The sequence below is a fragment of the Oreochromis aureus genome, linkage group 18 (genome assembly GCF_013358895.1).
Source record: "Oreochromis aureus strain Israel breed Guangdong linkage group 18, ZZ_aureus, whole genome shotgun sequence".
NCBI lineage: Eukaryota > Metazoa > Chordata > Actinopteri > Cichliformes > Cichlidae > Oreochromis > Oreochromis aureus.
Window position 1 is genome coordinate 24,568,113 of NC_052959.1, and position 23,468 is coordinate 24,591,580.

Sequence of the window (23,468 nt, forward strand, 5' to 3'; positions counted from 1 at the left end):
TAACATCCATTACTCACTCTATGCAAAAAGCTTCAGGAATCAACGTTATCAAATTTAGTCTGTACTGGGTCTTCGTAAGACATTTTTTCAACCAGTTAAAAGTGTTAGAGATAGACAGTTTCCCCAAATTGGACACTGTAGTCCTCCTAGTATATAAACTATATATACTGTACATAGTTTACTAGGCAGACACATGATGCACTGTATGAATGTTGACCGGGTTTGACAAAGTTCTGCACTTACTGGAAATGACAAGAGCAAACTGTCATCTAGCGTCATGTCTTGTGAATGTTTGCAACTTGTCAAGCTTCACATTAGAATTAATATTAAATTCTTCTATGGTGAAGGCAACAATTTAACACACAAATGCTAAACAATGACTAGCTGGCACTGTCATCTCCTTTCTGAAATCACAACCTGTCTTCTGTTTGTCTGATAAATATTTAAAGATTCTCTCTTTTTCCAAATACCCAACCGTGGCGACCAACGCGAGAGTTCCACACAAAGCTTTATGATGGTCACGAGTACTAGCCACGTACTTTTAGAGCACTTCATGCAGTCTCACTTGTCAGTATAAACATACTTATGCACTCAAGATATTGAATGTAAAAGTGTCTTCTCTACAATAACATTGCCAACGCTGTACCTCGACCTCGACCCGTCCTGTGTGGTACGCTGGTGGCAGCTCATTTAGCCTCGAGCCGAGAATATGAAGCAGCCACAGCAGCAGCAGAACTCCACAGTTTTCATGTGCAGTTTCATAAGCAGAATTTTTACACAGAACAGGAACCTTTCCTACATTTTACGCCTCATTTCTTACATTGGAGTTGAATGATTAAACTGAGCCTTCACTCTCATAACTCAACATACGAGCATTATATGAAGATAGACAATGAAAAAGTCCGAACCCTTCCTTCACGCCGTTTTTCTTTAATGAGATTCCTTTTGACAGGCACGGCTGTGCCGTGTGTGTCCTGCTAAAGATGAACCGCCAATTAGAGCTGTACCTTTAATTAGAGATGTTTTTTCTGCTGACTTGGACTCTCATTGAGTTTATTTTAGCCATAAATGTGTACTAATGACTGCACACTTAGGGACATTTAACTCAAAGCTAAATGAATTCTCACATTTACAATATACCACTGGGTATACTCATATCCATCTTAATTTTGCCTGCTAGTTAAAGTCATTTTTTGGACAATTTAATGTTTCCTACTGCTTTTCAAGTTAATGAAGCCTTGATATTTGCTTCTCATAAGCTTAATATTGTCTGGAATAATCAGGAGCTTTAATCCTAATTGATGTTCTTATTCAAAGTTTTTATAGAACATGAGACGTTTTTCTTTTTGGAAAAAGCAAAAGTGAAAAAGAACATCTCTGTGTACCAAAACATGTCACCTTACAGTACAGAAAGGTCTTGAAAAGGTCAGAAGAAGGCGATCTATTGAACTTACCTGGAAGTCGGTCACCAGGTCTCTGCCAAAGGTGCCAATGGGAGAGTCACGAGACATGGAGGTGACAGTGGACAGGAAGCTGCTGGACTCTGTGAGGTTTGGCATGGGTGACAGATCATCTGTCCGTTCTCTCAGCCCCTCCCCTATGTGGTCCAGCTTCTCCATAAAGATGTGCAGCTCTGTGCGGAAAGCCTTCATGCGGGTGTTAATGGTGTCCAGGACTTGAGTGTCTGGTTTGGATCCTGAGGCTGCCCCGCCTTCGAGGCTCTCTCCTGTCGTCACCAGGAGCCTGCCCTCAAAGATCAGGCTGTCAGTGTCCGTGATCAAACGGTCCACTGTCTTCCCGAGCCTTTCTGCCTCTCGCTTCACATTAGCGAATGACTCCCGCTCTTCCCTTCTACGATTGGCCAGTTCAGTGGCACTGAGCTCGCTGCCATCTGATGGTTTGATGCTTCCAAACCCCGAGGTGGTTGCTGTTTTCTCAAACAGATCTTCAGAGTCACTCTCACCTCCAATAGGACCTTCTCTCTTGGGTTGGAGGAGGAGAAGTCGCCCTGCTTCCTCATCCTCTGCGGCTTCTCGCCGGCCCGCATCACTTTCCGCATCGCTGTCTCGAGGGCTGCCGGTTCGCAGGCCCAGGTGTGCAGCCAGGTCACAGCGCTGGACATTAGACATGAGGACACGGTTCTCATATTGCAGCTTCATCACCTTTCCGCTCAGCTCGTTGATCTGCATCCTGGCTGATTTAAGCTCCTCCATCAACATCCCACTAGTGGAGCCATTACCCGTGCCCCCGTTCCCAGGTTTAAACAGTACCCCCTCACTGCCTTCTTCGCCAACGGCCCCAGAGGTGCTGCTTGGACCAAATTTGAAGCGATTGAGTTCAGACGTAAGCTGCCTATTGTGGTCCTCAATCTCTGAGATGGAGCGGCGCAACAGCTCAGCCTCCTCCTCGACAAACTGGAGATGGCGACGAAGCTCACTGGCCGACTCCAGCGCATCGCCGCCATATGGAGACGAGGGCATGCTGGAGAAAGGCTCGCGCCCAAAGCAGTCTCTTTCATACTGACAGCGAATGTCTTCGTTCTCCGCTCTTAAGCTGCGGTTCTCCACCTCCAGCTCTACAATCTTTCTGCCCAGAATGTTAGCCTCCTCCTCCACCAGCTTGAGACGCAATCGTAGCTCGGCTTCTCGAGTGGTGTGAGGGCCACCGCCAGAGCACTCCGCGAGGGGAAGGGGACTGTCCACGTCCCCGTAAACTGATTTGTACTTCTGCAGCTCCTGCTCAAGTTCATCCTTTTCACGGCCGAGCTTGGCCATCTTTTTCCTCATGAGGCTGGACTCCTCTTTGGCAAACTGCAGCTGGCACCTGAGGTCCGCACTGTCCTCCTAATGAAATAAAAATGACAGTAAAGCTGCTGTCGTCTCATACTTTTGTTATTGTCTGAAAACATCCAATAAAAATGCCAATCCACTCCAAGTGCAATTTTTTCCTACTATAACAGAGCATTTCATTCTATTTTGTATAGTACTTTATTCTATTGTATATAGTTTTTTATTCTTGTTGTATAGTATGTTATTCTATTTTATCTTATTCTATTCTATTGTGGTTTTCTTAACTTAAACTTATACTTTCTGCCATAACCAAAAAATTTCCCACGTGTGGGACTAATAAAGGTTTATCTTATCTTAAAAAGTCAACACCGATGCCTCCTGACTGTGGCTTTGTGGGTCTGGGGCGTTTGTTCATAGTAAGTGGCAAATACAGTATAACAGCAAGGAGTGCATGGATAGATTAACCAGTTTAAAAACTAATGATAAATCTAAATTTATTAAAAAGAAGAAAATGTGCACAGTGAGCCACGGAAACAGAAAAAAAACAGAGGTCTTATCACCATTTGTTAAAACTAAAAGTGATATTCGATAATTAAATTATAGAGATTGCATAAATGATCGATAAATATGGCTAGAACAAAGGCAGTGCAACAGAATATGTTTTATTACTGATGCATAATTTAAGAAATTACTTAAATTAGCTAAAAACAAAGAGAAACAGGGGAATAAAGAGTCGAGTGTTTAACTAATTGCAATGAACATCCAGTTCTGCCTTCAAATAGACGTATGACTGCAAAATTTACCAAAATGACCAAACATAAATTATTACATAAAATTAACAGACTGAAAAAAATCACTGCAACACATAATTTAGCCCAGAAGGCAACAGTACATTTATTGAACTGGATAAAAGCAGTAAGCGGGCTACAGTAAATGTTCTCCCGAAGGCTCAGCTTAAATGTTGCAGCCTGCTTGTTTTCCTCTTATCTTCACTTACGGTTTCTCATTTTAAACTTTTGACTTCACACTTATTTTTCTATTTTCTTTCCTCTTGTTTTGATTTCTTTGTTTCCGCCTTCAGGATGTTTTTTCTTTAATTTTATCAAAGCTGCTTTTCTCTTTAAATCTGCTAATCCACGCCTGTAAAAGGGTTGAAAAAAAAGTGCCTTATTCTCTTTCTGCAGAGTGAGTAACGCTGACATCTTTTTGTTATTTACCTGACTTGTGGATTTCTTGTCTTTAAATGTTTCCCTGCTACCTCGTCGCCTGAGTGCAGTCTGTAAAAGAGCAAAACAGAAGAAACGCCTCATCAGAAACAAACTTCTTCACTGCTGCACAAAAGGAAGGAAATTTTTAAAACACGCCAACATTAAAGCAGAGTGATAAAGACATAAGAAGGCTATTAGGGAGGATCTCTGCAGCTCTATTGATATTTCCATAAATCACGATGCCAGTGTTTATATAGACAATCACGATGATGGCGTTTGCTAATGTGTATGCCAACTCCCTAATGTGAAGAAGACTCTGGAAAAAAAAAGGGCATTAATCTATGTGCATGTGTTATATAACATTGGCATCATCAGGTCAAAGCTAGGTCTAATAAGGAAGTGTTCACTTTAGATCACATTGCACATCATGACATAATTACTGTCAGAGACTGTCCTGGTAATAGCCTGCATCCAAGGCTAACATCTGGCTAGCATGTCACTCTTTCTGTGGTTGAATGGAGCGGCAGATTGAACAGACAACATATATATGATTTATATGAATAAACTAAAATGCCCCTTGAGACGATTCTGCTTTTTATTCAACTCAAAACTTGAGAATACAGATAAAGGGGGGTTAATGTCTGTCATGTCTGGTAATGTATGATGCACCAGGGTGCTTTAGATCCCATTCATAGCTCAGTGTGACAGACGTCTTATCCCGGCTCAGATTCAGTGACACATGGTGCATCCACGACGCTCGGAGGGGAAAGCATCTGCCCGTCCAGTGGGGAAATCTGTCCTGTAGCTAATACAACAGTAGGCATCGCACGCAAAGCCTGGATAAAACAGGGCCTTCTACACGCCAGCTTAGTCTTACTGACTAATAAAATCATTCATTTTTTATGAAGTCACTTTCTTACATCAGCTGCAGCTCTATCAGACTGGGACAAGATAAATTATCACAGAGAGAGGGAAAGGGAGAGGGGGGAAGAGAAGCGAGAGAGAGAAAGGGAGGAAGAAACCCCCCTCTATAAATGCAGAGCCTTTTCCAGGAGCAGACTGCTGTCCCGGCAGGGTTATTTAAAGGTTTGATGATCAGTTGGGCTACGGATGGTTTCCCTTCTAGGAAGCATAACTTGATATTAATATTTCTGATGTCACAGTCATAATCACACATCTCTGTGTAGGTTCTCCGTCATCCAGGTCATGGTAGTCTAAGGAGCTTGGAAAGAAAGCGATTTCTCAGATGAGAGGTGAAACGTCTTCATGGTTTGTTTTTTTTAAACCCCCTCCAGCATCTTAAAGTCTCTCATTAAATAGAATATTAAATATTTCAAATATGTTCCAGGACTACTGTGCCAGACGTTTGTTGATGGCAACCACAACCATCTGGTCAAGGTGCAACATTATACCAAATATTAGCGGAGGTGTACGTATGTGTATATTTGAGCGTGCATGTATACTTTTAACCGTGTGCGGATTAGAGAAAATCCAAAATAAATTCAAAGTTGTGCACCCGTATCTTATTTTAAAGTAATTAAAGACGTTTAAAAGATGGTTAAAGCCCAAAATTACCACAATAGTCATGCTCCAGATGAGTGTATGTAAACCACTGCAGGTCACTGATGAAAAATACTGCACTGGAGTCGAGCTAAGCAGCAGCACAGTCACTCACTGCAGTCGACTGCATCAAGAGTTTTTAGCATATTGCTTCCTCTTATTCATTTTTTGGGAACACTGTTTTTGTTGTACTCGTATTGCAAGCTTGAGTGAGATGGTCTGTTAGTTCCACTCATCCACTGCTGATCAGAATCCAACCTTTTAGTGCTTTGAAGCACCAAAGCTTGCGAACCATTGCGTTAACCTAAAATTAACCAATCGCATATTCATGTCGAATCACGTAGCAGAGATTGAAAGGTGCACGTGGGATGTTCACCGGTGGGATGAACTTGTCATTTGAATTGAACGAAACTGATTTTTTTTCCTGCCCACCAAAGATGTGCAATAGCTCAATGAGCAGAATCAGTGTTGGCTACTCCTCTTTTAGCACTCACTCACTCTCATTTTCACTTGGCACACAGCAGATTCTTCCCTGCACACGCTCTGTTGCCATCCTAAACAGACCAGAAGGACAGTGTGAATCATTCATGGCCAGACGGATGGAAAGTGTGAGGGAGAACCTATTTTGCCCAGAGCAGGAACGGACCTTGACTCAGTCGCTGGCTCGGCGACAGGAAGGGAGCGCCCGCTTAGAAACGATGGCGCAAAAATGAGCATAACCAAACTGCAGGCGGCAACGGTTACAGAGAGGCGTCTGTGTCTGCTGCTTTCTGTGACAAATTTGAATGAAAATACTGTTTTGATTTGAAACTTTATTTTATTTTATAAGGTTTGCGTTTAGAGAAGTTCAAGCAGGGCACAGATGAGACACATTTCTCTGTTGCTGCTCAAAAGAGCTTTATAGTTTTGTTTCATTTCCTAACTGCTGCACTCTTCCCTTTATCAACATGTTTCTTTATCTGCTCCCGTCGCTCTCTCCACAGTCTCAGTCCACTTTGACCTCTGTGCTGCTGTTCTAAAAAAAAGATAAAATAAATCTTTTTCTATAGGCCCAGTTACCCTTGGTCTGCTGCCTTTACCAGATCCGATTGTTTGATCGAACTGTGGCACCAACTGTCTGAGTTTCCCTTGAAAAAAAGACAGATTTCTTAAATTTGTCCCTAAATTTAATTTGTCAAACTGATTTTTTTAGACACTGGAAAAAGCTAAAAGTCAAAACGACTACACCTCTTCTGAGCTTTCCCTACAACCAGACCTCAATATTTCAGCCTCAAAAATCCTCTTTCTTTAAATACAACAGTTACTGACTGATTCATAGTTTACTTTATTTATTTATTAGCTGCATCAAAATTGTGCATCTGCACCCGCCCACAGCCCCTCGGGTCACACTTCAGCTTTGTTTTCAGGGTCTCTCCAACACCAGCCGTGGTTTAATTCCCCACCCTGGTGACGGGGCTAATCTCTCTGGGGAGACAGCCGATTAGACAGCATCTTGTACAAAGCTCCTCAAAACCTCAGACTGCCATTGTCAGGGATCCCCGTTTATTCTACACACAAGTCAATGTGAGAGTCAGAGAAACAACAACGTGATCAAGTAACTCAAAGACACTCATCTGCGATTCGCCTGCAAATATAACTGCACAAACAAACCTTATATTACTTATATTAACAGTGAGTAGTCATTCAAATGTCAGATATCTGTATGGCATTGTTATTGTTCTAATATAATGACGAAAACTGAAGTAACGGGATTTGTTTTTTTGAGCTGTTAGTTTTTTGGCTTCAAGTGGGTCATAGAAGCAGGAACCTTCAGGGCTGAAAGATGAAGACAACACTGAAGCACCACTTGTTAAAATGCCCAACTTTAGAAATAAACAGCCTGGCACAAACACTGTTTTTTGTTAATTTTTTCCTTCAGGAAAACTATAAAGGTTGATTTCTTTCTAATAAAATACTCATTAGAATGTTATTGGGAGTCCACATCTCCGAGGATCTCGTCTGGACGACCAACTGCTCCAAGCTGGTCAAGAAGGCTCACCAGCGCCTCTTCTTCTTGAGGACTCTGAGGAAGAACCACCTGTCCTCAGACATCCTGGTGAACTTCTATTGCTGCACCATCGAGAGCATCCTGACCAACTGTATAACAGTCTGGTACGGGAACTGCTCTGCCTCGGACCGGAAGGCGTTGCAGAGGGTCGTGAAAACTGCCCAGCGCATCGCCGGAGCACCACTTCCTGCCATAAAGGACATCTACAGGAAGCGGTGTCTGAAAAGGGCTGGGAAAATCATCAAAGACCCCAGTCACCCATCACATAGACTCTTCACCCTCCTGCCCTCTGGGAGAAGCTACAGGAGCCTCCGGACTAAGACCACCAGGTACCGGAACAGCTTCTTCCCCACAGCTGTCAGACTCCTGAACTCTGCCTCCTGACATCTGACCCACGTTAAACTCATGGACTGAACATACACACACCCACAACCACTAGCACTTTACCACTACTGTATAGTTCTGTGTAGATAATCATTCTGTACATACGATAATTTTTAATCCCACAACTGTTTATAACTTACATAGTTCACATTTCTGTATAACTGTATATCTCAGATTTCTGTATAGTTTTTATTTCATATTTATATCCTGTTCATAGCCTGTACATAGCTTGTACTCACTACAGCCTGTACACACTTATAGTTATAGAATATTCATAACATACTTCACACTGTGTACATTATAACATACCATAATAGACCCATTTCTGTAATATACTTACATATCTATATTATTGCTAATATATATTGTAATATATCTATATCACTAAAGCACTTCTGGATGGATGCAAACTGCATTTCGTTGCCCTGTACCTGTGACATGTGCAATGACAATAAAGTTGAATTCTATTCTATTCTAATTCTATTCTATTCTATTACAGCTTAAATTTTGAATTATTAAAGGCATGGCTGCTTTTACTGGCAGTTAGGTTCCCACTAGGCAGCTAGCTGACCTCTTGGCTATAACTGTTGTTTTATTGTAGTTATCTGACAAGAGTTACAATCAAGCACACTGCAAGCCATGCTCACAGACACAGAAGTTTGGTGAATTAAACTGTAATATTTTATTTATATGTTGCTTCAAAGCCCTTAGCAGGTATCAGTATCTATGCATTGCACCTGTATAGTTTATAGGAGCAGTTTGTTAACCAAGTGTCCTATAAATGCCAGCTCATTTTCATTCCCATTTCTAACTTTAACTGATAACTTGGCACTCCACTCATGGCTCCATAAATCCGACGCTACAACAGACAAATTGATGTTGCTTCTTCTGAAACTACCAAAGCCTCAAAATGATGCCAGTGCAGCTATTTATATCTATTCGAGCGTGCAAAATCATGGTGTTAAAAAATAAAAATAAAAATGGTGTTAAAGCTCACATCACAGATCTGTCCGTGAACAGGGCGATTTTTATGGTGTGTGGAGACCTTTTGAACTGAGATTCAGGTGTGTTATGCAAATAATCACTAATAAAGTTTCAAGCAGCTAAATGAAGCTGGCTGCGGAGGTCTGGCAAACACTTCTTTCTCCAGACCTGCTGATTTCAAACTTTAATCACAACCCATCACCAGACAATATCCCGACCACACTACAGCAGCACGCTAACTCAAAGTTCCCCGCTGAAATTTTCCAGTTATTAAGGATCAATAACATGAAATGAACAACAATATTTATCCAAGATAGTTAAACTCCTCCACCTGAGGCAGTAATCATTCCCCACCCGGTGTGGGGTACGCGGACCGTCACAGACCAAATATTTAGCTCAAATAATCACCACGTTATTCCATAATGGAAATAATTATCTGCACCTCTAAAAGACCTTTTACCGCTCCCTGATAGTGTGAATGACTGTTGCTCTACTTATTAAAATTTGATTCAACCACTGAGATTAATTGTGCCCCCTGAAAGCTCTGCCACATTTTCACATCCTCTGTGTGATTGCTTTTCTTCCACTTCAACACACATTCGTCCTCCTGCTCGCTAAAAAGCACAAACATGCACACAGGTTCCCCCTTCATCATCATCATCATCATTCACGTGTGGTGCTCTCAACAGCCGGTTAGCTCGGGTTAGTGGGAGTCAGTCATGCAGTCACGCAGGAGCAGCATGCAGTCTGGCAGGCAGATCCAGCTGGTGTGAGAACTGGCTGCAGTACTGGTGCTGCTGGTTTTTACTTGGACCTCTGCCAGCCTGCAGGATTAGCAGATTGTAGTTACACAGTCGTTACTCTGGTGGGACCGAGTGAAGCAGGCGCTGCAGGCCCTGACTGACTGACTGCCAGTCTGTATTTCACTGGCCTTCTCATGTACCTCCCTCCTGGACTTCATAATCCTGTTTTACTCCCTTCTTGCTTCTTTCTTTCTTCCACATTTCCTTACTTTATTCCAGCTCCACATAAATCACCCTTGAATGACATCTGAAATGTATGTGGCAACTAAAGTTATATATGTGTGTGCTCACAGTGGCCGTTCTATCTTTAAGAAGCACCTTGAGTTTTATATCATCAAAGTGAGGTCAATGTAGCGTCTCAAACTCTTTTAAAGGCTTCACTTGGGTAAGGATTATAAATGAGCGCTAAGATGAGATTTAGGATTTGTTTTGGCAGTTTGAGGTCAGATAAAACTTTGATTTGATTTATTTGAAGATGACAGAGTTAGGATAAGGTTTAGCGCAAGATATGAGGGGCAGGAATTTAGAGGTGACACTTTAAGGATGTCACTGAGGAGTTTGGGGGACAGGTTCTTAAAAAGAGAAGACACAAAAAAGATTTTTGAAAAATAACATCTCCACTCTCATAAATCATCTAAACCCTCAGTGAGTCGGTACACTGGACTGTACAATCCAGCAAGTCCAGAGACATTTCTTTAAATTTTGTCAGGAGTCAACAAAATTCTCGATGAAGAGTGAAAAAATTCCCATCATCAGAATTCGCTCTGGAACATTTTGATTGGTGAATAGAGTCGTCTTGGGATGCAGCTATCTTTATCTGTGGCTTTTTTGGTAGCCCCAGCTGAGAAAGCGCACTAGTCTGCTGGATTAAGTAACTAAGTAAGGTTCATTAGGTATATTCATGTAGGTATAATCAAATTAAAACAGTATAAAAAAATAAAACTATGATAAACAGTTACATAGGGTTTGGGGGTTTGTAGTATTACAGCTTTCGGCTTCAGTTTGATATGTTAATTGGTGGTTGGACTGGTTAGTATGTTCACATTTCACCAAATTCTTATCAGCCAGATGATGTCTGGCATTAACATTATAAGAATAGTGTTGAAGTTATTCCATAAATATCCTCCCAGGACTGACCCCTGGTTTTTTGCAGGTGGAGAAACAGGCTTCCACAACTTTGAACTTCCAAATCTAACAACAACCACTCGTTCTAACTGGTTTCACAATTACCCAATGCTTACATAGAGCTGGCTCCAAACTAACATGTCAAATCATCGATGTAATATAAATATTTTAGCTTGTTGTGTGGTACAGACCATCAAAGAAGTTGTAGTTTCAGTTTTAATGAGTGAAATCCTGGTGTTTTACTTGTATCTCACATTTATTTGTGTCCTTGAATGTACAGTTAATGCGTACGGTTTACTAAACAAGCTTGCTTTCTTCAGCTGAGGGTCAAGAGGCTGAAAACCAATGAGTTGCATCACTGTGGCTAAGGCCATTCTTTTACACAGTCTATTCTCCTCTCTCATTAAAAATGAAAAATGGTATCACACTGGGAACTAACCACAACCCTGGAAAATAAAGAAACGCTCGACTGCTGCTGTCTGTGTTGTATCGCAGAAGTTGCGTGCGACAGTGTGTTTATGTTCAACAAGTGTTTATATATTTGTTTATAATTAAAAATGTGTCACAAGTTGGCGATATCTTTTTTTTTTAGGTGTGGGGCAAAATCCTGACAATTCAATTTCCCTGAGAAAATTTAATTTTTCATGTTGCTGCTGCAGTCTCACTACACAGTCTTGGAAGGAGTGTTGCGCTGAGAAGAGGAAAAAAGAAAAGAGAATATGGAGTATTCTGACACGCCTGTTTGCGTAATACACTCGGGCATTTTTGGAACAAGTGCAGACTGACATACACAGTGACATCACCCCAAAAATCCCAATGTGGGAAGGGGGAAAAAAAGAAAAACATTTTGGGGGTGGAGGATGAGTAAAAATGGGAACACAGTGAGAGTATTTTCAGCAGCATCTGTACTCAACAGCTTGGCCTATTTATGATTTAGCTCAAAGACCGTAACACATTGCAGAGAGGGGCGTCTGGCTCTGGTAATGGGATTTAACAGGAAGTGTGGTGTGACCAGCGAAAGAGGGGGGCGGGATGGAGGGGCTGGCAGGGTAGGGGGTGGTAACGGAGCACAAAAGCAGCTGCAACTGCCGCTGGATGCAGATAAACCCCTTCTCAGCCCTGACAGAGGCAGCTAAGACTCCGACACAACAGAATAAATATCGCTCACCCGGCGGGAGAGCTCAGAGAGATAAGTCGCTATGAAATGTTTAGAGGCAGATTATATTACGGAGATCTGGATGAATGAGCCCTCAATCTGGACTGTAATCCGTTTCAATAAATTAATTAATACAGCGCACACACACACTTGTCTGAATATATTTAAGTGTCAGACGCCCTCTCTTTTTGTCACTTGATTTAATGTTTTTTTTCACCCCATCCAAGGACGTTATTCTGATGCACAAGTGTTTTCTGTTGCTGCTCCTGCTACTTCATGATTCACACAGCTGTTTTATTTTTACACCGGTAATCAATCTGTGACTTGCAGCACCTGCATTAGTCTAAATATACAGCTTCTAGATATGCTCCATCAGCCAAATACGCACCATGCAACCCACTGAAATTCAATTTGCTGCTGAAAATGGTGCACCGCCACCCATTCCCCCTCAAGGCTACAGTGAAGTTGCTGCAAACAGGAGCAGCGGTGATATTTCAAAAAAGCCTTGCACCAATCAAAGCTAAATGAATTAAAGCAATCTAGCAGAGTGGGCTTCCAAGATGATGCACATGTGTGCTCGTCTGCACATGCGTGTGTTGTCGAGACATCCATACAGCGTGTGATTGTGTGGGTGCCTGTTTTTGTGCTTTTTGTCTGGGCGTCCTGGTGCATCTGTGGCTGCGACTGCGTGTTTGTGGCAGTTGCTGGTCTGTCCGTATAATCGGCAGTAAGACAGGCTTCATGCAGCACTCTGAGGTCGTTCCAATGTCAGGGCACCCCCAGCGGATGTGACTATCTTGTAAACAGCTTCAAGCATCTCCATCTCCCCTTTGTCTTAACATTAGTACCTGTCCAGAGATTTTGGTCCACCTCAGAGGTCTTTATAGCCAGAGTTTGCTTCTGAATGCAGGAGCAGAACTTAGGAGAGGCATGCGGGAGAAAATGCACACAACTGCCATTATAAAGCTGGTAAAATTCAAAGTGGACACATTTTGGCACAAAGGATGGCACTGGTGTGAATAAAACCGTCATCTAAGACTTTAAAACTATACTCAGCGATGCTTTTTAAAGCAATGAAACAAATTTATTTGTGTGTTATTAAAGAGATTGCTTGTAGTGAACTAGATTGACTATACGAAACAGGTGTAGCAAGTGAACCTTGAGTTTTTGGATAAGAGGGTTGTGTGCCAAGTTATAGGCTAACTATCCAACTTGGTTAGCCATTTTTTGGGACAAATAAATGATGAAAAATTCTCCAGAAGGAGCCAAAACTACAAACACAGTGCAGAGGTCCAGTTCAGTGACTCAGGTTAGCTGAGACCCGGCAATGCTCTGGTAATTTCAATCTCCAGTGACACCATCCACTTGTCTCTCAAAGCATTAAATCCTTAATCATGTATAATTTCAAATACTTTAAATGGGTGAGTCATATAAAAATTGTCACAAAGGAGGAAATTATCTGCAGAGAACAAACTAGTTTTGAAATTTCTGCTCTAAATTTGGAGAAGTCTGTGGGCACTGACTCATTTTTCAAGCAAACTGCCATTCGGGGAGCTGCCAGTTAATGCCACCTTCTGTGTTGCTTTTATTGTTGCATCCCCAGAGGTTGCCACTTCACGGTGACAAATTCACTGAGAAGTATCATCAAACCCTGCAGTTCCCCTCAGCCCAGCAAAGCTTTTTAGCATTTTGGAAGCTTAACATTCAGGTTTTGCATCTTTACTGTTTGGTTTGTTCTTTACTCAGTACCATGTTTGGCCACAGACACAGATGTTTTCACTGAAAACGCTGATAAACTGTAACTTGCCCATTATCAAACAAACCAGACAAATAAAATAGGCAGCATTTCTGGTGAATACACTCTCGCTTTTCACAGGTACAGTCAGATATTTTCTTGGATAGAGAGCTAAAAGGAAAACGAACAGCTTCTTCCTCTGACTTGTTCTCACCATCACACCCCTCTTGTGTGATTTTTGTATAGAATTTTTATTTTTGTTGCACATTTAAGTCATATATTCATTTCTATTTATTCTTTGCTATAAGAAATATGAGAGACTCGTTGTATCCGAGTCTTAATGACGATAGAGGAAATGTGTCGTGTGGACACACACACACACACACACACACACACACTCACTTACTATTATGTCAAAGCAATAAGAGTGCCCCAAAGTATTGATGCTAGCTTTAAAGTAAACACATCCATCATTGGGTTTATTACAGGGTGTGAAGTGTTAACCTTTGATGTGACAGATGAAGCATGACTGGTGACTCCAGCTGCGAGATACTTTGTGAATGTATTCAATTATTTTATTTTGCAGCATCAACCTCTACAGGGTGTACCCTGCACCCTATGGCAGCTGGAATAGGCTCCTGCCCCCCTGCAACCCTGAATTAGACAAGTGGAAGAATTTGGATGGATAGACCATTAAAAATACTGGAATTCTGTGATGCATGTTCCAGCAAAAACACAGGACTTTCAATGTTGCAGACAAACTAAAATATATATATAAAAAAAAAGAAAATATCATAATGTCAATATGCAGAAATTTGTTAACATTTTGCTGTGATACATTCAAACTGTAAAAAAAATAAATAATAATAATTAAAATTAAAATAAATGAAACTGCAAATTTCATTCACTATTCTTACTGCTTTTGCAATAATCCTGTGGCAGTAAAAGATCAGGCGCTTTGCATGAAGCATCAACAGTGCTGCTATTCCTGGATGCCCACCAGAGATTTCCAGGTCCTACAGCAGCATGTAGACAGTAAAAAAAAAGAAAAATCCAAGAATTCTCTAAGGAGTCAGCACCGGTAGCTGTAGCAACCGATGCTGACATGCAGAGTATATATATATTTATCGTCCTGCAAGGCAGCGGGAATACAATATGCCTACCTGAGTGTGTGTGTTTGAGTAAATGTTTGTGGATGAGTGTCTGCAGGAGGTCGCGCGTGAGCAGCAAAGGGTCACTCCCATATCGCTCCTCTCCACTAAGCCGCCCCTGACCTCTGTCTGAGACCCAACATGCAATAAAGAGAAGCACAAAAGAGCTTTTATGGGCCATGTCACTACCGCTCTCGCTCACGCTTTACAAATCTCCCTGAACAACCCGACGGCCTGGCATGCTGCTCGTGGAAAACACGATGCCACTCTGCCAGCTGGCACGATCCAAAGACACAAGTTCGACACAACTTACGGGGGCATTAAGAAATTCGGCAGGAGTTTAGCAGAAACACTCCCGCTAATCTCTTTTACAGAACAGAGGAGTGTTGTCATTTCATGCTGCTTCGAAATAACAACAGAAAACTGCAATTAACTGCTAATAATTACCAAATTATGTCAATCACTGCGCGAGTGCTGAAACTATTTAGCAAAACAAAATAACTGTGCAAGAGGTTTTCCTCAAGCGAGTCAGATTTCGCAATGTAAGACATGCATTAGTCATTAGTGTGTGCATTTGTGTTGCACGTATCATACATTAACATGCAAGCTGGCTCTCGAATGGCTCGAGTGCAGTGCTGACACTGCAGATCCCACGGTAAGAGGAAACAAGAGAGAGGAGAGGCTTCACTTCAGTGAGTGCTCCCATTAGCATCAGAAGCTTCTCTCAAACGTATAATTACAATCAGCTCCACCTCAAGGTGCCATCATGAAACACAGACAGGCCACATTCATTTGAGTACTTTATTAAGCTTCAGAGACCAAGCATGAAAACTTATAGGGCGCAGAAGTACCGTGTTGCACAATGCTGATTTATAAGCAGTATAGTAGGGGAAAAGATATTTAATATAGCAAAGACAGGCAGCAATGATCCCCTGTTATCTTTGTCATGATAACAGGATATAAGAGCAGGTAAAGAAAGATAAGAGTGAGAAAAGGAAGGTAGTCTCCTTATTGTCAGCCTCGAGGAGTCTGCAGCATGTACACATAACTGATGAGATTAATAATGAAACCAGAAGCGGGACAAGTAGCTGCTTCTGTGGACACTGACGTTTAATTTCAGTGTAAATTCAGCTTCAAAATGGTCAAGTCACCAAAGAGGTCACGTTGTCTACCAACTGTTTAGTATTTCACTCTAAGGATTAAAGAAACCTGCTGTCTCAGGATCTTCGGGAGTTGCATTTGAGATAATAACATAAAGATGTCCAAAGTCAGACATGACACATTCTTTAAAATGTGAAATGGTGATGCATTACAAATTTAACAAACATCTCAGTAACAATTAGAAATGCAATGAAAGGTTTGAGACACTTTGGTTTATCCTGTGGCCAAGTGATGAGATCCAGATCTCCAGGTGGGGAACCAACTGATCTACATGAGGCGGTTGACATTGAGATTATTGAATATTTTCATTATTTTGTACTTTTTCCTCAAATTGGGCAAATTTTCCTCATTTTCACCTCCACATTTTCTATTCCTTGACTTTACTAAAGTAGCTTTGCATGTTTCACAGTTCAAAATATCACCTGATTATCTTATTTTTGAGCCTTAGCATCATCAGCTGTCTGACACTAGACACAGTAGCTCCTCTGTCTTTAAGACCACCAGCTTTAAGACAGCTTTGTTGTAAGTGGCTGCCCCTTGGTAGGGTCAAACAGCAGGTCAGCGGAGCCTCTGTTATCTCATAGTCAGAGCTCTGTGTCTAAGATGGCCTCGGATTTACACGTTCAAGAGTATGAAAAAAAAACACTGCCTGAAACAGTCTGAAGCTCGATCTTCACAAACTAATGGCGCATAACTGAACTCACTGTCTGAAGCTTTGGCCATGTGTAATAAGAGTATCCATCATCATAATAGTAAGCAGATAATAAGGAAATGTAGAATTCAAGTCCCGCTTGTGTCTGGTTTCGCACACTACTGTACATCAAACAAAAATGCTTCCACTAACTCACGGTAAAGATGTCTCAGCTGGCTCACAGTCAAAGGACACACTGCCTGGTTGCCCTGTGAACAGTAGCTAGTAAAGCAAGAAAATCTTCTCACAGTAATTAATGACCCGTGGCTGGCTGTGCTATCCATCACTGGTTGCCACGGTAACGGATGGCTCTAGACGGCCAAATCGAAAAATCTGACCTGGAAATAGAAGAACTGAGACAAGGAGCAGGAGCTTCTGAACACAGAGGGATGTTATAATTACACTAACAGCACCTGCTCTCGATGTTCTGATCAGGTGTTTTTCACCTGATAATGTACGCTTTTAAAAAGAAGCGCCGTTTCGTGTTATTGTTTTATCTCCGTGAGCACTTTTCCATCCACCTTATTAAGCGCATCTTCAGTTTAGTCTCTAAACGGATCAGTGGCAGTGTGGAACATTAAAAGGAAACTCTATGCGATGAAGCTTTTTTTAAGGTTGGTGGTAAAGTAAGAAGTTCTAATGTATGCTGACGAGACTCCGTGTGGAGGCTGAAGTTCAAATATCCATCCATCCATTCGCTTCCACTTATCCTTATGTGGTTGGTGGGTTGCTTTAATGTTTGGGAGGGGGGGTATTTGTATTACAATTTTCCAAATTGTAAAGAAATACTGTTTAAAAAAACACACTGTGGCTTCTGTTCCTGCCACAGTGTAATTCGATTTAATGCAGTAACCTTAAGTGTCCATCAAAGCGACCAGTTACACGTCAAAAGTGAGTCGATTCGCGCGAGCGGAATTTATGTCCGAGCGCAGAGAGCTGTGAAACAGCAGCAGCGTGTGCAAAGAAGACGCTCTGGCGTGTGGGATGGCATATTTGTGCACGCAGCTCCCGAGTTCTGCACGTGGTTGTTGAATTTACGTGCGAGGAATTTAATTCCACCCATGAAATGAAACTATTTGCTCAGGTTATGTTTTTGCTTGCGCATAGGTAATGACATAAATACCATCCCATAGAGTGAGCATGTGCATGAAATTTTATTTAGTTTTTTGTTATTTATTATAACTATTTTAAACTTCTCTACTTTTGAAATGTCAGACATTTCACCCAGAAAGGTGAAACCAGGTGAAGCTTCACTTCACTGATAATAACTGAGTTATTATCAACAAAAAACTAGTCTGTGCATGAATGACTGACGCATTAATAGGTACATTTAGTAAATAAAATGTTCTAGTTTATCCGTTACTTTTACTTTGATATAAAACACGAGTTTGAGAAACACATAAATTAAATAGTAGGACATCAACAATGAATATCATCACTGGCAAAAAAGAAAATCAACATAAAAGAAAAAAATATATAGAAAAAACAAAAACCCCACAGACATCTCCACATCTCCAAATATTGTTTTAAACATTGCTATTCGAATAGGATTTCTCAGCTTATCCTGTATGAGGAGCCCAATCACAAGCAGAGGGGCTCAGTGTAAAAACATCAAGTCATATGCTCCCATTCTGTCACTTTTGGCCCTATTTGTAAAGCTCTTGGTGCCATGATTTGTAGTTCATAGTTAGTGTGGTATAAGAAGGTAGGTTAGTTAGGTAAATATGAATATTTTCACATATTTTAAAACCAACATATTTCCAAAGGAGAGCTTAAATAAGCCAAGTTTTGTTTTACTTATTTATTTTGGCACGAGCACTCTAAAGAATTGGAGCTTATTTTTTGGTAAATACATTTTTTTGACAGAGTGCATCACGCTGTCCCACAAAATTTGTATCTGTGAGTCTCCTTAAAATTTCATCAAACACTGCGACTCTAAAAGAGCGAGCTGACAGCCTGGATCCAGCTAATGATAAGCTCTGAGCGACTGCGGGCCTGATTTAGCCCCCTCGCTGCTATGGAAGGATGACAAGTGCAGAACTGGCAACCTCCCCCTGTGGCTCGGTGAGAGAGCTGGTGGTGGAGTCGAACGGAGAGACTGCACCCCGACCGCTAAAGGCGAGAGGAGGGAAGTGGTGATTGATATTTCTGCTATGAAAGGCACACAGTCTGGCAAAGTGAACCAGCTTCAGAGAACAAGTGCATTTTGTTCTGAACACATTTCCAGCCTGGAGAGTAGAGCCAAGTCCAAACAACTCGTTATTTTCTTTCTTGTAAAGTCTGCTGCAAAGGTAGGGCTTCTTATAGTCTGCTTGACTACGTCAACACTGCATTTTGAACACTGTAAGGTACAAATGATCTGAACTAAAACTACATAGCTGTAGCTGCATTTGTTTGCTGTAGGACTGGTAATATTATTGAAATCAAACTCAGCTACCAAGCCTAATACCTGATTTTATAATGAAGAAATTATTTAATGTCCCTGCTTGTGCTGACACTGATGGTACAACTGACATGTTACATGGCAGGATTAGGCAGGTGGAGAAACTTTAATGACTCAGTATGAACTTATATCATCAACTAACCTGCTCTGCTGCAGCTCTGAGTCAAATGCATTATATATGCAGATGTGATGTGGACTATTATGCTGCCATGGCTGATGTCCAGTCCCCATAAAGTCATAAAAATGGATTTTGGCAAATGATGCTAAAGAGCATCATGAGCTTAATTTCAAACCAATGCTAGCTACCCTTGACCTAACCTAACAGTGACTATAGATACCACAGACTGCCCTGCACTGAATTAGTATCTTTTAAAGTGTCTATTTACGAAAATGATTAGCATTTAATAAAATGTCAGCATGAATTAACCAGATAACACAAACACCCTTGAAAATTCTCTATAATCTTAAAGTAACATTTTAAATGCACCTAATCGCCTCCTAGCTTTAAATGCATAACTCATCACTCGTCTTTATTCTTCATTATTCTGTTAAAAGAACAGCTAAAATCTGCAAAACAAAAAAACTAAACTAAACAGTGCAGTGTGGGCATCCATCTATCTATTTCTTCTGCCCTGTGACTCTAATTCCAGCAGTTTCAGGGTAAAAGGCTGGGTACCCCAATGATGGATCGCCAATCTGTTTCAATTCAATTTATTTATACAGCGCCAAATCACAACAACAATCACCTCAAGGTGCTTTATATTGTAAGGTAGATCCTGCAATAATACATACAGAAAAAACCCCAACAATCATATGACCCCCTATGAGCAAGGACTTTGGCGACAGTGGGAAGGAAAAACTCCCTTTTAACACGAAGAAACCTCTGGCAGAACCAGGCTCAGGGAGGGGCGGGGCCATCTGCCACGACCAGTTGGGGTGAGAGAAGGACGGCAGGATAAAAGACATGCTGTGGCTTTTGGCTAATGCATAGAAACAGATATTTACACTCACATTCATACCAACATCTACTTTAGAACCACCACTTAACCCATCCCCATGCATCTCTTTGAACTGTGAGAGGAAACCATAGAGAACCCCCTACAGACACGGGGAGAACATGCAAAAAAGGCCCCAGTCCGGATTTGAACCCACAACTTTCTTGCTGTGAGGTCTTACTGCCGAAGTCTAAAAAAGCTTGAGGACAACAGCAGCAATCCCACAAATATTAGATGACTGTTTGTTTGAGATCACCTCTGAATCAAAGAAAAATGAATGGACACCCACGTACCCCTTTATAACAAAGCCCTCAGTGAAGTCATGAGACTGTACAGGGCAGCTCCCAGGTGGGAATGTGTGTAACTTAAAATGAGCTGCAGGACAGTGCTTTAAAAAGCCTGCAGACACAGCAAAACTCTTCCCTAGAGACAGACAAGTGAAAAAGGAGGCCAATACACCTGAAAGGCATTGGTGCTGCATACTACTGCTCTGTCTGGAGGTCATCCAGTGCACATCCAGCCTAAAAAGCCTGAACTCCCAAACATCCCAGAGTCTAAGTGAAGCTACTGTATAGATACACATATAAAATAATAATTTAAAGCGTCACTAGGAGTCATTTGCAGAGCAACGCTAACAGCTATTAGTGACACTGTGGCTCAGACAGGCCAGGAGGAGGGAAGAGCTGCCATGTCAGCTGCCTCCAAACTCTTCAGCAGGTCCAGCGAGTATTCTGGGAAAGCAGACTGGCTGCGTGCCAGTGCTGTGCAATGTGCAGCACAAGAAAGCGAGCCATGTGGAGAGGGCAAGGGAGGCGAATGTCGCTCTGAACTCATCATGATGTACAGAGAAGACGGATAAGATCGGCGAGTTACACTCAACCGGAGCCGGCCCCGCCCTCGGGCAAAATAATGCTGACAAATCAGAAATGGTAAGAGATACTACATTTCCCATGCTGTTCCTGCCACAACAAATTTCTCCAGCACAGACATGCAGAACACAAAGATCCTCTCTTATTTTTTTGTGCAACCCGTCTTGAACCAGTTGGTGCAGCTGAGATTAAGAATTCATCTTTGAAGGGAGGATAAAGGATAAAGCTGGTGATATTTTACCTTCACATGTATTTGGCAGACGCTTTTGTCCAAAGCAGCACACAGATGAATCTCTGTTATTATCAACAAATCTGATGAAACGACCAAAAACTCAAAACAAATGTAGCCCATTGTGGTATTTTTCATAGCTGACCCACTTCAGCACCATTCATTACCATTGATTCCAAACCTTTGCTTCAATTTGGCATGTAAATCTCCTTTACTTGAGTCAAAAGTGATTATACGCGTGACCTAGACGGATGCCGCTCAAAATTACATTCCCACTCCCACGCAAACCGAACAGAGGGGGGATTCCTTTGATCGAATATAAAAAGAATAAAAAGTAGGAAGTCTTCACTTGTCTGAATATCATTAGTGGCTGTTTTACATTGAAAAATCAACAAACTGGGTCATTGTTGTCTTTCTTAATGGAAAACAGAGAAAAACAGAAAGTTGTATTGACATAAAAAAAAACGTCAAAACTCTTGAAAAGTAAAGAACTACTCTGGAGATCACTCGCAACTTTGTATTTTGCAACTTCCCAACTCTAGCATCCCAGAACTGAGGTCATCCATTACCTGCTCACTTGGGCAGTTTACTCATCTGTACATGCATACAGCATACATTTAGTGGGAACAGGGGACAGAATCTCTGAGTCATCCCTTTCCACTACATGGTCCACCAACGTAGTGAAAAGGACTAGTCGTTGGTGCCAGACGGTCTAGTCTGAGTATTTTAGAAGCTGCTGATCTACTGTGATTTTCCACACAGCCCGCTCTAAGGTTTCTAGAGAATGGTCCAAAAAAAGAAAAGAAATATCCAATGAGCGGCAGCTCTCTGGGTGAAAATGCCTTGTTGACATCAGAGGTCAGAGGAGAATGGTTGGATTGCTTCAATGTGACAAGAAGACAGTAACTCAAATAACCACTCATTACAGCCAAGGTATGCAGAAGAACATCTTCAGACTGGCTGCCACTCCTGTCAACCAGAAACAGGAAACTGAAGCTACAATTCATACAGACTCATCAAAGACTGGAAAAACATTGACTGGTCTGATGAGTCACAATTTCTGCTCCAACATTCAGATGGTAGGGTCAGAACTGAACAACAAGAGAGCATAAAACCAACCACTGTCTCAACCACTCAGGCTGGTGATATAGTGGGGTGAGGGACATTTTCTTGGCACACTTTGAGCCCAATTCTGCACCAACTGTGTGAGGCTATTGTGTCAATATGAACCAAAATCTCTGAGGGAGATGAGGAAGATGAGGATTACGTTTACTTCATCGTGAGAGGTAACTCTAACACACTTGGACACAACTTCAAGGTTGACTTATGTAGATACCTACTAATAACTACTAAATCACTGAATATGATGTACAGCTATAACTCGTGTACTGTTTTGTTCATGGCCATCCTGCTTAGTGAGGTCACAGTTTGAGGAAACATCATAGAAACAAGGAACTGGTTTTTCCTCTTTGTTAAAAGTCCAAACATTCAGGTTTGCTTTGTTTTTCCACAATGCCACCAGTGTTTTGCTGATCATCACACCAGTTCATGCTGCATTCCTAATGGGTTGGTTACAATGGTGGAAGTAGGTCACAGTAATCTCCATAAACATATCTGCCTATGAATATGTAGAACCTGTAGGCAAAGGTTTTCTGGTGTCATTATGCAGTCAGCTTGAGTTCTGCTGACCAAACACATTTAAGCAGCCTTTGACTGTGTGCAGGTAAACACACCGTGTAAAGAGCAAGGAGAGATTGCATTTCAGCAAATACTCCCCCAATCTTGAAAACATTGACTATTTAGCATAGAAGAAAGTTGTGCCCAAAACTCTGTATTTGGAAACAACTACCACTGAATACAACAGGAAGTCATTGCTCAAACATGCATCAGTTCTATCAGAAGCCCTGAAAAATTGCTCCTTGTCTTCAGAGACTTTGTCAGCAGACTCGTCAATGGGTTTCCAAACTTGGGTTATAGCAGCAGTGATATTGTGTGATGGACATTTAAAATGTATTCCAGTTATAGTAGCCAAAGTTGAGGCTGACAAAGAACCCACACTGTTGGTTTGTCATGTTTCATGTATGGGCAGATTTACAGTCATAATCTGTAACATTTACACATAAACATTTTGCTCCTCG

General features: G+C 41.5%; 1 protein-coding gene across 3 annotated transcripts in view; it reads right to left on the reverse strand.

Moving 5' to 3' along the window:
* LOC116313370 (microtubule cross-linking factor 1) overlaps positions 1 to 23,468 on the reverse strand; it is a 77,766-nt gene that overhangs the window by 36,791 nt on the left and 17,507 nt on the right. For all 3 annotated transcript variants that reach the window (XM_031731040.2, XM_039602739.1, XM_039602740.1), the window contains exons 4-5: positions 4,007 to 4,066; positions 1,455 to 2,843 (exon numbers count right to left, since the gene is read on the reverse strand). In XM_031731040.2, the coding sequence (XP_031586900.1) occupies positions 1,455 to 2,843; positions 4,007 to 4,066 (1,449 nt within the window). The remainder of the gene's footprint in view (positions 1 to 1,454; positions 2,844 to 4,006; positions 4,067 to 23,468) is intronic.